Here is a 21,834-nt window from a genome sequence, read left to right as displayed (position 1 = left end):
GATCCGATGCCCCAACCATAGTACCACCCGACACCGCCACAATATAATCTGGTGCCCCCACCATATTAGCAAGTACCACCGTAGGGCCCCCTAATCTATCCTCAGTATGGCCCAATCCCTCTTCCACGGGACCCAGCTCCTCCCGACCCAGGCTACATAGAGAGGTATAAGAGGTTAAACCCATCTACTTTTGTAGGGGGATCCTCTTTTGATGATGTCGAGCACTGGTTAGTAGAGACAAAGAAGGCCTTCAAGACCCTGGAGGTGACTTCCGAACAAAAAGTCACCCTTGCTACCTACATGCTAGTGGGAGAAGCAGACCGCTTGTGGAAATTCAAACAGACCACCCTGCCTGTTTCAATTACTTGGGAACAGTTCTTTGCGACTTTTCGTGCAGAATACCTTCTAGAGCATCTCCAATATCTGAAGGAGATGGAGTTTGTACAGTTGGTCTAGGGAAACATGACTGCATCAGAATATATTCGTAAGTTTCTAGAGTTGGGCCAATATTTCCCTGAGACATTGTTAGATGAAGGCAGGAAAGTTAGAAGGTTTGAGTGGAGCCTCCACCCAGAGATCAAACAGCATTTGTTTGTGATGGAGTTTAGGACTTATTCGATTATTCTGGCCAAGGCACAGCTAGTGAAGAGAAGCTTCCGCACCCTCTCTCAGGCAGCAGAGAACCTCAAACCCTCAGCTCCACCCTGCAGACCAGCACCTACTATGCCTGTTCAACAGAACAAGAGGCCCAGGTCGATGATCCAAGCTCCCCCTCAGGCTCTAGTGGCAGGACGCGGTAAGATCTGTGAGTATTGTGGCAAAGATCATGGAGACCGACCCTGCTATTGCCTCAACAACACTTGTCGCATATGTGGTAGTGCCCAACATTATGTGAGGGAGTACCCAAGGAACCAGAATCAGGGCAGACCTCCTATTCAGGGAAGAGCTTACAATCTCACCCAATAGGATGCAAAAGCCAACCCGAACGTGGTACAGGGTATATATACTATCTGTAACTATCTTGCTCATATTTTGATTGATACTGGTGCATCACATTCATTTATTTCACCTGTTTTTGCATCAAAATTTAATGTATTACCTACTAAACTTGATTCTACGTTATTTGTGTCTACTGCTGGGAGTATGATACTATTGGGAAATGTTGTCTATAAGGCCTGTGTCATAGATGTAGTAGATAGAAAATTGAGTGTGTACCTAATAGAATTAGACACATGGGATTTTGATGTAATTTTAGGAATGAATTGGCTAGCGGCGTATCATGCCACCGTAGATTATTTTAGCAAGAAGGTTGTATTCAATCCTCCTAATGAAGAGCCATTTACAAATTAATAAAATCGTTTAGTATTTATTCCTTCATGGCAAATTTTCTTATTTGTCGAGTACTTTAATCCTGCTCTTTTCTCTAACTAGACAAACCCAAGAAAGAGATTTGTATTCAAGAGATTCTGATAGTCCGAGATTTTTCAGATGTGTTTACGGATGAACTACCCAGACTGCTAGTGGACAGGGAAGTCGAATTCACCATAGACCTCCAGCCAGGCACCCAGCCTATTTCGGTTGCTCCTTACCGTATGAGCCGTGTTGAGATAGAGGAACTGAGGAAACAGATCACTAAATTGCAGGAAAATGGTTTTATGCGACATAATGTGTCCCCTTGGAGTGCCGGAGTCATATTTGCCATAAAGAGAGATGGGACGTTGAAGTTATGTGTTGATTACAGAGGATTGAATAGAGTCACAATCAAGAACAAGTATCCTCTCCCTAGGATTGATGACCTCTTCGATCAGTTACAAGGGCCAGGTCTTCTCCAAAATAGACCTACATTTAGGTTACCATCAGATAAAAATCAGGATAGAAGACATCCCCAAGACAGCCTTTCGAACCAGGTACAGACAATATAAGTTCCTAGTCATACAATTTGAACTAACCAACGCCCCAGCCATCTTCATGGACTTGATGAACAGGGTCTTCAGACAATTCTTGGATCAGTTTGTTATTGTGTTCATTGATGACATCCTGGTTCATTCAAAAAACAGAGAGGAACATGCTCACCACCTAGCTCAGGTTTTGCAAGTTCTTAAAGAAAAGAAACTGTATGCAAAGTTGAGTAAGTGTGAATTTTGGCTTGAGCAGATCACTTTCCTATGACACATCATATCAAAGGATGGAGTGTCAGTGAACCCTGAAAAGGTTGAAGTAGTGCTCAGCTGGGAAAATTGACATCAGTTAAAGAGATTCGTATCTTTCTAGGGATGGTGGGTTATTACCGCAAGTTTGTGAAAGAATTTTCTAGTCTAGTTGCTCCCCTGACTCGGCTCACAAAGAAGCAGCTGAGTACTGTACCTGTGTTGGCCTTACCGAGTGGATCGAGGGGATATACAGTTTACAGTGATGCCTCCTATGTAGGCCTGGGTTGTGTTTTAATGCAGCATGTAAAGGTCATAGCCTATGGGTCCAGACAGTTGAAGAGTCATGAGAAAAACTATCTCATCCATGATTTAGAGCTTGCTGCAATCATACACGCCGTGAAGACTATACACCATTATTTGTATGGAGAGACCTCTCAGATCTATACCGATCACAAGAGTTTGAAACACATATTCACTAAAAAGGATCTCAACATGCGTCAGAGAAGGTGGATAGAACTTCTTAAGAATTATGATTGTGACATCTTGTATCACCCGTGTAACGGTAACGTGGTATCCAATGCACTCAGTAGAAAAAATACAGGTACATTAGCCCATTTAATGATTTTAGAATGCAGGCAGATTGGGGTCACACAACAGGTACGGTTTCAGGACTTGAGAAGAGTCACATGTTTGGGTCACCTGACAATTTAGCCTGAGTTGATCCAGAGAATAAGAGAATCTCAGTATGCCGATTTCACCCTAGTAGCCCTCAAGAGAGATGCAGAACAGGGAGTTAGCTTATAATTTTAAATCTCCGCCGATGGGTTGCTGAGATCCCAAGACAGGGTGTGTGCTCCAGGTGATAGTAAGTTAAAGAGGAACATCATGACAAAGGCCCATAGCTCAAAGTTTGCCATGCATCCCGGAAGCACTAAAATGTACCAAAGTATGCGACCTCGATTTTGGTGGAACAGGATAAAAATAGATATAGTTGACTTTGTTTCTACGTGTTTGGTATGTCAGCAGGTTAAGGTAGAGCATCAACACCCATATGGGCTACTTCAGCCATTACCGATCCCGGTATGGAAGTGAGAACATATCACTATGGACTTCGTGATAGGATTACCTAAGGCACACTCAGGACATGATGCCATCTGGGTAATTGTTGACCGGCTTACCAAGTCTTTCCACTTCTTAGCAATCAAGATGATCGATCCCTTAGACAAGTTAGTAAGAATGTATATTCAAAAAATAGTGAGATTGCATGGAGTGCTAGTGACACTAGTGTCCGACATGGACCCTAGGTTCACTTCTTGGTTTTGGAATAGCTTTCAGCAAGGCATGAGAACGAAACTGTCCCTTAGTACTGCATTCCAACCTCAGACCGATGGACAGTCAGAAAGGACAATCCGTACACTTGAGGATATACTCTGAGCTTGTGTCCTTGACTCAGGGGGCCATTGGGATGACCATCTACCTCTAATAGAGTTTGCTTACAATAACAGCTACCAAGTGAGTATTGGCATGGTTCCGTATGAGGCGTTATATTGGCGCCCATGCAGATCGCTAAATTTTTGGAAAGAAATAGGCGATAGAAAACTATTCGGCTCAGATCTTGTAGAGGAGACTACATCCAAAATAGTTAAGATCATGAAGAACATTCAGACAGCTCAGAGCAGTCAGAAGAGTTATGCGGACACTCAGAGGAGAGATTTGGAATTTGAGAAAAGCGATTGAATGTTCCTTAAGGTCACTCATTTCAAGGGGATCAGTAGGTTTGGTAGGAGGGGGAAACTGAACCCCCGATTTATTGGACCATTTAAAGTCTTAGACAGAATTGATGCCACCGCCTACAGACTAGCATTGCCTCCAGAACTTTCCAAGGTCCATAATATATTTCATGTGTCCATGCTACGTAAGTACAACCTGGACCCCTCTCATGTCTTGGTCCACGAGCCTCTTCCACTCAAGGAGGATCTGTCCTACGAGAAAGTGCCGGTCGGCATTGTGGATCGAAAGAGTAAATTACTCTGCAACCAGAAAATTCTCTTTGTAAAGGTCATATGGCAGAACCACACACCGAGGGAGGCTACATGGGAGCTAGAATCAGATTTTAGAGTCTAATATCCACAGCTGTTCGATTGAGAGTGAGAAATAAATTTGAGGGACCGAATTTCTTTTAAGGGGGAGAGAGTTGTAACACCCACAAATTTTTTTGTGGTGATTAAATAATTAATAAATCTAAATTTTATTTATTTATTTCATTTTAATGTATTCTATTTTATTTAATTTAAAGTAAAAAATGAAATAAAATTGAAGGAGGATTTAATTGAAAATAATTTTGGTAAAAAGGGGTGAAAATTTGGGTTATGTAGGTATTTTTGAAAGAAAATCAAAAAATAGGGACCAAAATATAATTTTGGAAAGTTTTGCCACGTCAGACGCCGGGTCAGCAGCCTTGACCAACCAGGACGCACCAAGTGGCAGAGACGCTGACGCGGGAGGCCACCGGGGGGGGAGGGGAGCACGAGGGTGATCCGCATGCTCGCAATCGAACGACTGAGGTCCGTTCCCGCACGCATGGACGGTCTGGATGTGCTCCCTCCCAAACACGGTCGAACGGCCAGATTCAAATGTGATTGGTCGATCCAGAGTAGATCGCGATGAACGGTCCAGATTAACTTTCTATTTAATCGCGATCGGATGGTCCAGATCAAGCACTATAGACCGGCCAGATCAAAAGCAGATGGATATAAATAACCTCCATCCACACCAAACCCTAACCCTAGTCGCCAAAACCCCTCGCTGGAGAAGACGATCTAGCCACCGGGGAGCCGACCGCCACCATCCGTCGTCGCACTGGAACCCTTTCCAACCACTAAAAAAGGTTAAAACTTTTTTTTGTGCATGAAATTCAATTTTAAGCTCACCCATGGCCAAATGGGAGTGAAAAGACTGGTCAATTGGTCGAAAAATTTCGGCGAAGCCCAGCGATGTCGCCGCTGTGATCATCGTTTTTTTCTCTACAGGTTGACCAAAGCAAAACACCCAACTGCAACGTGAGCAAGAGGAGCTGCCGGACCGGAGAGCCCTGCCGCCGGTGAGTTTTAGTTTTTCGTATTTTTTGGGCCAACCATGGCCCTTTAACGTATTTGCTCACAGGAATCGATGCCAAATCGGCCGAATTCGGCCAAAAACGGCCGACCTGAGGTGGACCGTCGCCACAGACAGCGACACTATTGTCGGAGCATGGCAGAGCCACCGTGCTGGATTTTTAAAATTGGTCGAGTGGGCCCTGGGACTGAGGAACAATTGTAGGTACTATTAACGCATTTTAGTTTCTAGAAAAAAAATTCAAGGAACCCAAGGACCGCCTGTAGACGTAATAAACCGTTTAGCTTTTCGGGCTTCAAATCGAGTAAAGATCCATCACCCTATTCTCTACCATATAACTGAAGTTTAAATAAATAATAATGTGGTATTTTATGTGATTTTAGTAAGCATGCATAATTAATTACGGATTGCTAACAGAGCCGGAACCAGAAATTATCTAATACTGTTATTGATTGTTTTTACATTTTACCTGCATGATGGCATCTTATTTATTTATTTTACAGCATTGAATGCATGTATAATTTATTTTACGTGTTTACTGCTGAATCGAAAAAAATAAAGTTTAAACGGTAAAGAAATTGTGTGATTAAATGATTAGATGAAAAGACAGTCTTACTGGATATGCTGGGAGATGGTGGACGGACCGGGTATATAGAGAACCCTACTGTGAATGTTGTCTCATACCGGACAGGGTATGAAGACTTGATAATTTGGCACTCATACCGGACGGGGTAAGAGGACGACCCACTTCACCCTCATTTGGATGGGGTATTGAGGTTGGTAAATTGGCGCTCATACTCGACGGGGTACGAGGACGGCCCATAATTGAGAATGATAAACGAAAAGATTCACGTGTAGCGGGGGCATCCCTATGAACTTCCATGGATACCAGCAGACTGGTGAAAAGAGTGGTAGTTATTATTTGGTTTATTGATAATGGATATAGTTTTATAACATGTACTATAATGGCTGATTATGCATGAGATATTGGTCTGTATGATATTATTGTTCTTACAGGTTATTTTCATAAATTCCACGATGGTAAGTAAACGATAAATGATTTTGTGATTGATAAATGAATTTGCTAAATTTAATATTCCATTAGTGGTTTTCGATTTTATACCAATCTTCATTTCTGTGTCAGTGATATAGTGTGATATCTTTACTGGGTTAGTGTAACTCATCTTTTATTTAACCATTTCAGATTAAGAGAATCAGGTTCCAGAGGCTAATCCGCAAGAAGATTGTAAGTAGATGCTATATATTTTTTATTTTCTATTTGTTTCTTTATTTCTCGTGTTTCTTTCAAAGAATGAATTCCGTAATACTGTTTAGTACTTTTAAGTTATTGTGTAAAAAAATGTAAATTTTAACTTTTTATTTCGCTTCCATACTTAAGTTATTATATGTTTTCTTTGACTATTTTCAGGGCCGTTACATAGGATACCATAAAAAAATTTCAAATAAATTTTATATGCTAATGCATATATCAATATTAGTCAAGAGAGTGTTTGAAATTATTTCTTTCTATTTTTAGATAATTTTGAACACTTTATTTCAATTATGTGTCTGGTAATATAAAAACTTAATATTTATTATAATTTTAGAAACAATTTCAAGAAGGTAAAAAAAAAAAAAAAAAGTACATCATTCATAATTTTTAAAAATTTTATTTTTTGATGTAGCAAATTTACTTAACTTCTTAATATCCACTTATAATAATTTATAGATGTGTAACAATAAAACAAAATAACAAAAGATTTGTTAATATATATTTTAATTTTTACAAAGATAAGTATTTATTTTATTAATTATTTTTATTCAAGTATGTAAGTATTTATTTTTTGAATAAAAAATTTATTTATTACTATCAATATTTTATAAACGAGCACATCTTTTTTACTATCTCAAAAGTTTTTCACATAAAACTAAGTTTTAAATTGAAAAATAAATCAATTCATAATAAATTTTGTAAGAGTTGTGTGTATTTTGTTCTTTCGATTCTCAGCTGTTTGCTTGTGGTGTTAGATAATTTAAGTGTAATTTGATAGTTTATACTTGTTAAGTTTTATCTAATAAAATATTTTTTTATCTTTCAAAAAGTTGTACAAATATCACCTAACTATTCATTCTATATAAATACTAATAAATATTTAAGTAATATCTACATATTGTGAGTCCTTCAAATTTCATAAGTTATGGATGTTCATGCCCTCTTTTCTTTTTCAAAATACTCCTCATTAATTAGTAATTTATTTTAATTTAATTTATAGTGTCATGTACCCCCGTTAATAGAGGTTGTAAAAAACTTTGAGGATGTTGTGAATTTAAAGAATTTATTATCTAAATTTTTACATTCTTCTATTTTTTTTTTTATAATTTTCTATTATATTTCTACCGTATTTTCTTTAAATTTATAATACATTATAAGTAAGCTTTCGTCATTCAATTTTTTCTCGTACAAACTTTTAGTTTCACTACACAGATACGATTCGCATAACCTCACTCAATTAATTCATCACTCCTATCTAAATTTATATTACTATTGTTATTACTATTTATAATATTTATACATGTGAGTATTCTTTTACTAGTTGATTTATTTGCATTAAGCACATCTTATATTTTTATTGTGATACTTTTAATATATTTAATATACTTTGTGATAATTTTATTATGTTATATTTTACAGAGTATAAATTGTAAATTTTAAAATTATTATTAAAATTATTTATCACATACACTTGATGCCGAGGTTCATTTAAAAACTGTGTGTCATGGAAACGTAATAATGTAACAATAAAGCATTAATTAAAAAAAAAAAAAAACTTATGTTAAGACAATAATTTTTTCGCCATATCTCCATAAAAGATTGAAAAGGTTAAATACCTAAACAGTAAAAAGGTCAACTTGAATTTTGGAATATTTGAGAGAGTATTATGATAATAAAATATATAATTCTTTAAAAAGCTCTTTACAATTTAAATATAACTCTGCATTATTCTAAGTTTGTGTAGAGAAAATTATTAATAAAATTATATATGATAAATATTCTTTAATTTTTATGACTCAAATATATTCTGCAGTAATTAATATTAAGAAAAATATTATAAATTAATTATAACTGAAAATCACGAGCTATCAAATAGAACCACGAAGATTATTCAATTGATTTTATTTTATTCCCTGAAGTGAATATTTAATAATTTTGAGTCAGAACGTAATTGAAATTGATTAGTATAATTATAGTAGTCGTAATAATAAATATCTTAATAGAAAAATAACAACAAAAAAAAGAAAAAAATGATCATATTCAAGAGAACATGTGATATCAATGTGATGTAAAAAAGTATAATACTATCATATTTTTTTGTATATTTAAATTAGTATCTACCTTCTCTTTATCAAACTTCATTTGAAAAAGTTATAAAATTAAAATGAATAAATAAATAAATAAATTTTGTCTTTCAAAATTAATAATATTGATCCACACCTTATGAGTATGAAGAAATAAATTTTGAACAATTTGGAAATAGCAATTTTATGATAAATTAATTATTTCTAGCATTTTTATGTTGTTTTAAATATTTTCTATTTAGATTTAGGTATTAATATATAATATTAAATAAATTTTTTTATCCTATAGTATATTCATTTTAATGAAGAAAAATGAATATTTCTCAAAATTTAGATAAAAATCAAGAATGAATCTCGTTGGTAGTGGAACAACACATACTATTTTTTTCATATAAAAATACTTTAAAGTTAATATTAGCATAATCTGTGGCAATATAAGAATTATCTATAGTTACAGAAGAACAAATATATTACTACTTAGAGAAACAAATATTTTTATAAATAATATATTGTTATCTTATAAATTCAGAATAAATCTATTAAGTTTTAAAGATATCTGCCGAAATGGATATCAAATTGAAATATGAAAAAAAAATATGGAATACCTTTACATTAAAAATATTATAATTGGTAGAAAATGTATATTGAAAAACTACCCGCAATTTTCTTAGGCTTATACTCCAAAATATTTATAGTTGAAATAAATATATTAATGGACTAAAAGTTTACCAATTCAATTTTCTTTTTAGAATTTGACATGACCACTTAAAACATTCCAGTTCAATAATAACGTAATAAAACAATTAAGAATTCACATAGACATGTATTAAATAACTAGAATATTAATAAATCATAAGAATTCCCATGTGCTCTTTGTTCTCGGGACAAATTAATTATTAAGTTATCACCAGCGAAAATTAGAATTGGATCCTGATAGGTACCAGTTAAAACCGTTAAGATTTTTCGCAAACTTTTCTCTTTCGAGCGAGAATGACCGTAGGTAATTTTGCAGAAATGTTCTCTTCTCCTTTACTCATGCTTCTGGTAGTTTAAATAACATAAAGAAATTAAACATGTGAAAGGATAAGTGACTGGGCTAGTATGTTGCAGGGATCATGCAGAGTGTAGAAGCTGGGCAGAGATCGTTGGATCATGCGGAATGCAGAAGTTGGCCAGAGATCGTGGAGGTTGGGAGTGTAGAAGTTGAGCGGGAATCATGGGGGTTGATCCTAGAGTGTTTACTGTTTTATGGGGATTCCTTTTTGGGTTGCCGTTGGGATCTTATGATCTTATCATTGCCTCTCCCTTTTTTAGAACCTTGTCCTCATGGTTAAGATACCTTTGGTCTCTCCATTAAGCTAGGCTTTGTAAGATCAACATTCTCTTCCTCTCCGTTGCCTTTTAGAAGTAATATTTGGGATCGACGACATCTGTGGCCGAAGGTAAACTTTTCGTCACAATGGAAGCACAGATCTTATGTTCGCCAAAGTTTTGCCTTTTCCCAAGATAACCACTTGGGAGCTGCGACTATTTATGCTAGACCTCGCAGAGTCTAGTCGGATAGGGAGCATGATTGTGGGTCAGGTTGATTCCGCTCACCCCAATCTAGCCTACCTTGATTGCTCAACTGTTTTTCGTGCATGCGGACCAAACTTATTGCATCCTTCAAGGTCCTGGACTTGAACATCCTTATCCCATCTGCTATCTCGGGCTGAAGCCCCCCCATGAAGGTGCCAATTAAAGCCTTTTGAGTCCACCTGTGGACCCAGTTACCAAGCCGTTCAAACTCCTTTTGGTACTCTCTCGATAGGCCAACCTGTTTAATTTTAGACAAGGCCTCATCAAAGTCTTCCACATCTGTTGGCCCAAAGTTCTTTTACAAATCCAGTCCATCTCACCAACTTCCCCTCTTCTTGATAAGTTCCGGGAAACCATTGCCACCACTAGTTGACTTCGTCTTCCAAGTGGAAAAAAGCTAGTTGCATTTTCTGTTCATTGGCGGTGGCTTGGTAATCAAAAAATTATTTCATTCGACTAATTTATTCTCTCGGATCATTCCCTACAAAAATTAAAAATTCTAGTTTTTCAAATCGAGAGTAGAAGGGGAGACGGTTACCTTCATTTCTTCTGTGTCCTTCATCACGAGCAGGCTGTGTCGGCCCTACTCGGATTGAGGTGTTGCTGTTGTAATCCTCTCGGTTGGCTAGCAATGTCTCGGTCAACCATTTGAGGGTGTCCTTCTTCTAGTACAACGTATCTGCGACTCCCAGCTCCATTCTGCTGAAGCTATCTTGCAACCCCCCAACACCTGCTTTGAGTTGTTCAATCTTCTCTTTATTAGACATGGCTCTGATATCAATTGATAGGTCACAGTTAAAGCCGTTAAGATTTTTTATAAACTTTTCTCTTTCGGACGAGAATGACCACAAGTAATTTTGCAGAAATGTTCTCTTCTCCTTTACTCGTGCTTGTAGTAGTTTAAATAGCAAAAAGAAATTAAGCATGTGAAAGGATAAGTGACTAGGCTGGTGTGTTGCGGGGATCATGCGGAGTGCTGAAGCTGGCCAGAGATTATGGAGGTTGGGAGTGTAGAAGTTGAGCGGGAATCGTGGGGGTTGAACCTTGAGTGTTGACTATTTTCTGAGGATTCTTTTTTGGGTTATCGTTGGGATCTTATGATCCTATCAGATCCCTAATATTTATAAAAAAAAATAATGAGATATACGTGAACTCATACATCTAACATGTGGATCATTTAAATATTTTATAGTTTTAATAAATATATTTACAAGATAGTTATATGAATATTTATTATTAATAGCAACTTGGTGTCTATGAAGTTACTTGCTCAAATAGTTTGATTACGAGCATAATTTTCATGTTATATAATCAAGAAAATATGTTTGATAGCACTGGTAAATTTACATCTAAAACTTTTAATAATTATCATACGATTGTTGACATAATTGTGAACATTCTACTTCTTATGTTCATACACAAAATGGTTTGAGTAATCCTTAATGAAATGTCTCTAAGTTAATAATCATATCATTATTTATGAAAACAAAACTTCTGATCTTTTAGAAACATGTTATTTTACATGCAGCAACACTTATATGCATAAGGCTAACATGTTACTATAAGTTTTCCCTTTTACAATTAGCTTGTCGTCAAAAACCAAATATTTCTCATATTAGAACTTTTAGGTGTTCAATATAGGTTCCAATTGTCTCAACACAATGCACCAAAATAAATCATCAAACAAGGTTGAGAATATATATTGAATATGAATCTTCATTGATAATTAAATATTTAAAACTATTCACTGAAAATATTTTTACTATACAATTTGTTTACTGTCATTTTGATATACTTTTTTCCGTATTAGAGAGAATAAGATAATAGTTGGATAAAAAAAAATTGATTCGAAATGCATTGTTTTTATCACATATTGATCATCAAATAAATAAATATGAACAATAAATTTAAAAGGATAATTTATTTATAAAATATAGCAAATTAGCTACCAAATGTATTCAATGAGCTTAAAGTAAAACTAGATCACCTGTATCGACTATGAATGTACTAATTATTTTTGGTGTCCTATAAAATAATATGTTAATATTACATATGAGTCTAAAACATGCATTAAGCATAATATACCAATTAGTTCTGAAGATAAACAAGAGCAAATAATAGAGTTGTCTAAATTAATGAGAAAATTGACAATCAAGATTCTTGAACGAAAGACGCAGATGCTTTTTAAGAGCCCAGTTACATAATTAGTCTCAAATTTTAGAAAAAGTTCAAGTGAGGACAATATGTGAATGCAAATCGGCGAAGGACCCCTTTAATTAAACTCCATTTAATAACGAATCACGAAATGGTAGTTAATTTAGAACGGATTCAAAGATGAAGAAATATTAAGAATAGAAATTAGTGTCGTATACATATATATATATCCATGTCGAGAGATTGCGTGTGATTGGTGGGAAACACCTGCAAGTAAGGAACGTATATATATATATATATATATATATACATATGTATATGTACATTGAAATTAAAGGGGTGGGAAAGGGAACCCACACGCAGCCCCTCTCCACACCCATTTATTCATACCCAGTTGGACACTAGTCTTTTCCTGTCAGTCACCCTCTGCTCCTACCACTCTCTTAACCAACCCCCTTCCTTTCTCTCTCTCTTCTTTCTTTTCATATCTTCTACATATATATATATGTATGTATATGTATGAATGTATAGGTATGAATTGAAGAAGAGATGAGAGAGCTCAGTGTCCGCCTACAAAAACCCATAACTTTCTCACATTCCATCCATTCATTCTAATATTTTAATATTATCTCTAACTCCTAATCATCAAACTGCTCCCCCGCTTGAAGCGGGCTCTCTTTCAGATTTTCTCTCCACATGATAACAATAATGCATGCACCACTGACACTTTACATTACTCTCCATTTAAATATATTATATATATATATATAATATATTATATTATATTTAACCCACAAACCCAGAATAGTAGCCTTACATATGTTAAAATCACACATAGCCAACCCCTAAGAATCTCTGTCCATCTACCTACGTGTCTTGTTCTTTTATTTTTATATAACCTAGATAGTAGCTACGTAGTGAAAAATCTTTAAATATTGTTAAAAAGTTAGTTAAATTAATATATTTTTGCATTAATTTAACTAACTCAATTTTTACCCTACTATCTTATTAAATTTAACTTACTCAACATTAATCCAATTATCCCAACTAAACCAACCGTGTTAACCATGCTTGTAATTGGTATTGTAACCTAACCAATCTTGTAATCGTGGGTTTATTACATGTATATAAACTCTATACAAATTATATTAAATAATTAATAAAAAATATAGAATTTTCTTTTCAAAATTCTCAAGTTTTTCTTCACTCGCGATATGGTATCAAAGCGTAATAGTGGAATTTGCTGAAATCCAGAGCTTTTCTTGTTTGCTCGTTCTTGTATTCTTTGTAGCCCTTTCTTCAATCAATTTCGTTGTTTTTCTTCTTTGACATCTCGACTATGAATCTTGAGATTCGAGGTCATCCCCACAACCTGGTAAATCAGCCATCGACAATTCTATGGGTCCATTTTTCTTGCATCACTAGAATAACCCTGGTTTGATGTTAGTGTCTCGGTCATTAATTATGCATCGTGAAGCTACACGATGTAAATAGCTCTCCTCTAAAGAACAATATAGGGTTTGTTGACAGAGAAAAACTGAAGCCTAGTAACGATGATCAAAATCTTGTGAGTGCGTGGATGAAGAATAACAATATGGTAACTTCATGGATTCTTAATTTGAGTATCTAAAGATGTCATTTTTGTAGCTAGTGGTTCATGAAGTTCTCATAGATAGTATTTTTAGAACTCATAGGTACATTGGTTGAAAGGATAGTTGTTCCATATGTTCCCGACTATATAAAGATATCATTTATATCTTAAGTTAAGTTGATTGTGCGAGGACTCGATTTTTTGTGTGGATCAATTAATTCCATTAACTGAGAGCTCCTTGTCTAACTCTTTCTCTTTAAGGCATTGGCTTTTCTATGTTAATCTTGATTTTTCCTTCATTAAAGATAATTTTTTATCCTTCTTGGCCTCATAATTTTCTTTTACCATTTGGGGATTCAGTTTTTCTTTCTTTTTTTTTTCTTTTATACACAACTAGATAACCTTATCTATATTTACAATTTGCTTCAATCTTATGTAACTCAGATCAAAATAAAGTTTTTGATTTGTTTGAGGAAGCTAGGTTGGTGGTTTTAATTTCCCAAATAAGACAAAAAGTTCAAGGTGCACATGAAAAGTTTTCACATTTGAATTGTGTTTCACTAATTTTCATTCATAAATGTAAACGTATTCCTTAAAGATTTGGCCTCTAAAACGCCAACATTCATTTTTTGCCTCAACTAAAGCATTTAGGAACTTGTGAACAAATAAACTTAAAACTTCGAGATTACAATATGCACAATAGATGGGTGCATGCACTATATCAATATGTAGTTGATAGGCGAAATAATGTACTATACACACGAATAAAGAGTCAAGCGTGTGTGCGTATATATATATATATATATACACACGTATATGTCTACACAGTTATTATAAATGTGGACAAATGGATACGTGTAGAGGGGAAATGGGGAGACCATTTAAGTAATTATCGAATGAATTGAGGAGCGGATGGTTGCATAAAAGAAGAGAGAGAAATTAACATTGAAGGGCGTAGGTTTGACCGTTAATAAAGGACTACAAGGACGGTAAAACACGTGGCCCTCCTGCCTTTTTTAAGTATATTTAATTTAACCCTCTGCCTGCGCCACTGTTAAAAAAATAAAAATAAAAAACAAAAAAGTGAAAAAGTAAAATCAACGTCTCGGTAATCTAATCACGTAATCATGCTTGCCCGACTCTTACTAATTATGACCTATCCCTCCACAAACAAACAAAACTTCGACTGCTTCACCCTAACTTTTTGACTTAAAACGACAATCCCTTATGGTTTACCCAAACCCTCAATGAACTCTAACTATATATATACACATATATTCTTCAAAACATATATATGTATATATATTTATTTAAACACACAGGATATGTTTTGTGCACATAGTTTTATGCCTTGAAACTATTCAATATTCATTTTCCCCACAATTAAAGGGTGATAATTGACTAACCGTCCTCCATAGAGTAAATTTTCTTTACTATTTTTTAATATTTATTCATTAAATAATGATTAAAAAATGTTTGATTTTTATAATCACCATGAGTGTTAATTATTTTACACAAATCCTTCAAGATCTGAACGTTAATAGTCGAAAATGTAGACAATACATATTCAAACTAGTAAATAATAATTTACCACGTATCCTATTAATTAACTATAACTTTACCCCAATTCTACATTATTTACGCTTTAAAAATAAAAGATATGTATTTTTTTGACAGCTTTGGATTGTGTTGTACCTCTTTTTTCGACCGTATTAATGCGTCTGAAATCGTGATGTGAACACCACTACTTAACACATGTTAACATTACATAGTACACATATATAAATTTACTTAATTGGTTTCTTATGCTTATGATTCTACTCTACACACACACACACGCACGCAGGCATATCATATCATAACTACACTATAATTCAAACTACAAGTCTAGTAATTAATATTTGTTTGTGGGCATTCATTATTAAATTGATATAACTATATTGATCTTGTTTTCTAAACATAAAAGAATACTAAGTAGTGTGTTACTCAATCCAAACGAAAAACTAACTAAGACACAAATTTTCTGGCCAAATAAGTGAACAAATTCACCAAGTCATAAGTGTAATAGGAGAGAGTTGTTGAATTTTGATAAAAAGAATATGACAAACCCTGAGAAGATTGTAGGGATATAAACAGAAGCTAAGAAAGGAAATTATATACAAGAAAGTTCAAAGTCAAGTTGTGTTGCAGAATTGTGGGTTGTAGAAAATGAAGACAAATAAGTAGTCAATTTGGGCTAAGATTTTGGGAGCTATAAAGACTCAGTTGGATCCAGGAACCCAGCTTTGTTCAAGGAACTCAGCCTGCATTTTGTTCAATTTAGGAAAATGAGGTTTACATGGTGATATTATTATTATATAAGGTTATATGAATAAGCATATATATTAGAGCACACAACACAAGAAAATAGGTTATAATATATTTAAATGAATGTAAATGTTCTAAAGGGAAACGAAACAGGCAGTGGGGACTGGGATTGCATTGGAGAAATCAGCGGAGCACCCGTGCCTTCTTGGAAACAATTCATGCTTTGGTTATTTAAATTTTCTGAGGAAACAAACACCGTCCTAAACTAGGGAAAGAAAGAGATTTCCAAGAAAAGTAAGCAATTTTTAATAAAGAGGAAAAGGGACACCAACCCATGCTTTGTCTTCTACGGGACTGTTTAGGATTTTAGTTTCTAACATTTGATTTTGCATGCATGCCTCCTCTTCTAATTATGACCTCTCACTCCTGTTTCTTCCAAATTTAAAATATAATATAATATATATATATATCATATATAGAATAAGTAATAAAAATATATACATTAATTATTTTTAAATTTATTTATTCTATTAATTACGTATTTAATAATAAAGTTTAATTGATTATATTAATTATTTTTCAAATTAATTTAATTATTCTATAATTTATAAATATGATTAATTATGCATTTAATTAATATGATCTAACGAATACAGATATAATTTTATTATAAAGAGAAAACAGACATTATTTATGGATATCTGTATATTAATATAATGAAAAAAATATATAAGATAAGAAGAAAATTAAAATAAATAACAACAAATAATCTAATTAACTATAATACAGAACTTCAATTAATAAAAAAAGATTCACATGAAACAATAATAACAATAATAAATAGTATTATGAATTGATTGAGTGATGATATGTATGAATAACTTAAAATTGTGCCATAAACTTGAACAAAATATAACAATATAATAGAAGAACGCAAAAAGAAATCTTTTTTTAAAAGAAATTTTGAATTAAAAATACAAATTAAGACGTCATGAAATTATTCGAAAAGTTTCTCGTAATTACTTGTTTTGTAACCCCAATTCCCTCAGTCCAAGTCCTTCAATCTTATCTTTTTTTAATTTAAAACTCCCTTAAAAACTTTATTTTAATCCAGAATCCAGTCCAATTAGATGCCCAAAATCCTTGAACCCAACTCATTTTAAATGGGCTAAAACAAAAAAGAAAACATTGTCGTTTTCTTCTTTTTCTCCTTTTCCTTCTGGCCCGGTCCAGTTTAAAGCCTCCCAAAAACGTTGTCGTGGAAGGCTCTAAATTTCTTCTCGCTTCACCGGTGAAGAGCGGAGAGAGGGATGGGGGATTTTCAGAAAAGGAGAAATAAGGTAGCAGGGATGTTTGACTGAATAGTGATAAAGACAATTCATAGACGATGCAGCAAGGAGAGCAGCAGATAAGAGGAAGAAGACGTGAAGAAGACTTGAGAAAGAGGAAGGGCGATCTGAAGAAGAAAAGGGAGCCAATTGATTTGGAGTCTTCTGGGTGTGGATTTTGCCTATAAAAGGAGAGGCTTTCGGTGAGAAAAGATAGTTGTAGACAGAAAGCTGAAGACTGGCGCTTCCACAGCCTACATAACTCATCTCGGAAAAGCTAACAATTTATTAAACATGAGACAGTAACTCAAGGTTTACAAGTCCTAACACCAAATGGAGACGATAAAACGTACTTCTTTACAAATAATTTAAGGCGAAATCTTACAAAACAAAAGTACTGACTTCGATCTCTTACAAAACCGCAACTTGGCCACAATAACAAATGGTGGTCACCAGGTTATTAAAAGCCCAGTAAATGAAGCATTATAGCATTCTGTGCATGCATACGGTTCTCAGCTTGAGGAAAGACAATGGAATTTGAGGCCTCAATTACGCCTTCGGTCACTTCTACCCCTCTTTCTGCTGGCAAACAATGCATAAAATAGGCTTTTGGACCAGCCAACTTCATTAGAGTTTCATCCACCTGCAGGTTGTTGCATGCAAAAGCATTTGGGCAATCAATAAATAAAAAGAAATGAACCATCCAGGATGAAATTTGTCCAGATGCCAAATTAGGTATAACTAGAGGGAAAAATGTAACGATGATTGTTCAATACCATTCCAAAGCTCATCATTTTTGCAACACATATTCAATTACAATAGGTACTTAGAAATCAAATTTTGACATTTAAATTAGGTAAACCAAATCTATGCTATGTTTTGTAACAAATTCAGAATGTCAAATTGATTAGCAAATTCACACTTAGTTTAGTTAGGAAAACAGGTAAAAATTCCACATGGAGTTAAAACAAGAATTTGGAATTTACCATCTCAATTCCAAATGGAACTCCATATGAAAATTTTTTCATTTACGTAGCACTCCCGTCATATTCCTTTTTATCTTTTGAGATTGGAGTAGAGACAGTACTTTGAGCTAGATGTTATGCCATTTGAGCTAGATGTTCTTGGCTCATTATCTTCTGGTTAAAATATGTGTATATTAGCAAATAAATTCCATACAAATTCTGGATTTAGTCTGCAGTAAAACAGCATATATTCAATTCATCTTGAATTTAGATGCATACTGAAGTTACTTTGAAATGAAGAGTTTATTCAAGTACCTCAAGATTTGGAGGGAAAATAAACTCTCAGGATCCTACAACTATAATGGAATAACTGGTACTCATCATAAATCCTCAAATCTAAATATTCCTAGTATCTTAACTATCATAGTTATCATTCATACATAGTGCACATTGAAATGAGTTTAAAATGCTTCTTCACCACACTTTAAACTATTAACACAAAAATAAAGAAATTTCTCTATGCTTATGCACTTCTCAATCTGGTACCCAGGGACTTTCTAATTAGAGTAGTCTTTGGAATTTCAAAGCAATCATTTTCTTGAAAGATGCCACAACACACTTAAATCACATATTGCTAAAAACTGATTTCAGAATAGATAAACATGAAAAAAAAATTTTATGTCATATAGTCTGAAATCAACATCAAAACACAAACCTGAAATCCTTGAAATGCTTGACGGCGATATGCAGCCTCTTCCTTCTGCCCCATGCTGGCCCACACGTCTGAGTAAACAACATCAGCTCCTCTAACAGCTTCTTTTGGATCATTTGTAATCTCAATCTTGCTTATTCCAGCCTGTTTTGCCTTTTCAACTGTCTCCTTACCTGGTTCAAAACCTTTGGGACAGGCGCAAATAAAATGGAAAGGAATAACAGATGCCAGAAGCAACCAAGAGTGGACAATGTTATTTCCATCTCCAATGTAGACAACCTGGATTTTGCGTTGGCATCAGGTTCAGATTATAATCACACAGCCAGATAGAGAACATAGACAGAAACAGCAACCATTAGAATCTGCATAATAATCTACCTTAGTTCCTTCCAATTGACCGATGTGTTCAATAATTGTAAGGGCGTCGGCCATTATTTGGCAAGGATGGTTATAGTCTGTTAGACCATTGATGACAGGTACAGTTGCATACTTAGCCAGATCAAGAATGTCCTGAAACAGAACAAAGTAGATTGCATTTCTAGTTTTTACTTCGAGAGAAAATTGGGAAAACCAGATTTGACAAAGACGCAACATATGACAATTGGCCAATTGAACCACTGTTACTAAGTGAATCAGCACAAAAAAATAAACGAACAAGAAAAGTGAGAATCATGGACATCTTCCCAGGAGACACGTGAACTAAAAATCTTCCAGACATTTCTATCTAGCAATATATAGGTGTCAAAACTCAAAAAATCTATGATCTAAAGATTACAAAAGCAATAAAATGGGTTAATCAGAACGAAAATACACAAGAGAATACATATAAAAAATGGTTCTACTTCAAAAAAATTGTCAATCTTCATGCACAATGCTATTAATAATTGTAGAAGATATAAAAGGGTAGATATCAAATTCATTCATAGCCAAACAGTGTGAAATAGCAGATAAAACAACTCACAAACATGAAAAACTCACCATCATACCTGATGAGCAAACAAGCGTGCCATAATGATGTCATTGTAGCGAGATAAAACACGAGCAACATCACGAGTTTCCTCACGCTTTCCCATCTGGATATCATCAGGTCCTAAATATATGGCATGGCCCCCAAGCAAGAAAAATCCAGTCTCAAATGAAACACGTGTTCTCATTGATGGCTTTGCAAAAATCATTGCCATGGTCTTCCCTTTAAAAGGAAGAAATGTTCTCTCTCCCGAGTTTAGAAGTGCCTTGACCTCCGCAGCCTTGTCTAAGATCTTAATTATGGTGTCTTTATCAAAATCACTAATGTGCAGAAAATCTTTGAGTTCCTTTTTTGCTGCAAAAAGCAAACAAACAAACAAACAAGACGACATTACGCTAGTGTCTAGCATATTATTTTGTTCTTTTTCAAGAATCCACTGTGGGGGAGGAAGACGCACTGCTCCAATGTTCATTTAGAAATTGTGCTTTCACGTTTCAGCATCAGAATTCAAGAATTACTTTCTTTGGTCATGATTATTGTCAGAATGAGTAACCAGAAACCATGTAAACAACATGGATAAATTATTTCTTGTAGCTCTTACGGAAATGAAAATACTTCCTTTGGCTACTTTAAATGCAACCATAAATGCTCCGGACTGTTAAATCTCTTAAAAACAAGGTAATGGTAGACAACTTGTTATATCTTTTTATCACTAAAAATATAATTAGTCCTTGAGGATATGAAAAATGTTTGAATCAAAACTTCTTTCGCCTCCAACCGGATGAAGAAAATGCACTAATCGAGCAATATTTGCGTAGATTAGTCAAATAAACTTAATGCCTACATTGTCAATCATTCCCAAAATTTCTTGACCAAACGCGCAGAACACTAGAACCTGAGTCGAGCACACACATGCAGGAAAGGCTTATTCTATGTTTTCTCACCATTGAAATAATAAAATACCTAAAACCCAAAATCACAAATAGTTCAAAATAATTCAAAGAATCGCAATTGAAAAAAAGGGGAGGGTTGAAAAGAACGAAACCAGATCATAACAGAAAACATTAATAATGTGAGAAGAGAATACAGACCTTCGACATCGACCAAAGCGGAAGGTGAGGTAGTGGAGGAGTCCTGGCAGGAGAGTCGTCGCCCGGTAGCCGAGAAAGTGGCCGGAGAGAAGAATGATACACCGGGAAATCGGGATGATTTGCGAATATTCTTACCGGAGAAAGAGGAAGAAGAAGACAGAGGAAGCTTGCTTGATTGAACTGCATTTTGGCAAGAAATAGCCGCCATGACTGTTCCTCGGTAGTCAGGGAAGGTGGAAGAATTTAGTCGAGGAGAGTAGTATCAAGTGGTTTAAAGAGAGAGAGAGAGAGAGAGAGGGGCATTTTATATGGTGCGAGTTGGCGTGGATGCCCTCGACTCATTAGTGTTTGTTTATTTATTTATTAGTTTTTTAAAAAAATATTTAAAAGTTTTAAACATAGAAATAAAATTTAATATGATGATCATAATAATTAATTAAAAAAAATTTGAAACTCGTATTAAAATTCTTATTTTGTCGTTTACCTGGAATTGATGGTGGTCGTTAAATAAACAAATCTT

General features: G+C 34.6%; 1 protein-coding gene across 1 annotated transcript; it reads right to left on the bottom strand.

The window, feature by feature from the left end:
* Positions 1-17,845: 17,845 nt before the first annotated feature.
* On the bottom strand, positions 17,846-21,622 carry OTC (ornithine carbamoyltransferase). The gene is made up of 5 exons (XM_022041828.2): positions 21,315-21,622; positions 20,243-20,577; positions 19,635-19,766; positions 19,260-19,535; positions 17,846-18,222 (listed from the first exon to the last, which is right to left on the bottom strand). Exons 1-5 carry the CDS (start codon positions 21,520-21,522, stop codon positions 18,040-18,042), a joined length of 1,134 nt encoding a protein of 377 aa, XP_021897520.1. The 5' UTR covers positions 21,523-21,622; the 3' UTR covers positions 17,846-18,039.
* Positions 21,623-21,834: the final 212 nt, after the last annotated feature.

Source organism: Carica papaya, chromosome 1 (assembly GCF_054855325.1).
Source record: "Carica papaya isolate Zhongbai chromosome 1, ASM5485532v1, whole genome shotgun sequence".
Classification (NCBI taxonomy): domain Eukaryota; kingdom Viridiplantae; phylum Streptophyta; class Magnoliopsida; order Brassicales; family Caricaceae; genus Carica; species Carica papaya.
Note: the sequence above shows the minus strand (reverse complement) of the source record. Positions and strands in the feature narration are given on the sequence as shown.

Excerpts from the sequence above, each read along its gene's own strand:
- OTC (XM_022041828.2), bottom strand. The coding sequence starts at position 21,522 with ATGGCGGCTATTTCTTGCCAAAATGCAGTTCAATCAAGCAAGCTTCCT. Across the intron at positions 19,536-19,634 it reads GTCAATTGGAAGGAACTAAG|GTTGTCTACATTGGAGATGG; the intron begins GTAGATTATTAT and ends CGCAAAATCCAG. Across the intron at positions 18,223-19,259 it reads AAGCATTTCAAGGATTTCAG|GTGGATGAAACTCTAATGAA; the intron begins GTTTGTGTTTTG and ends AACAACCTGCAG.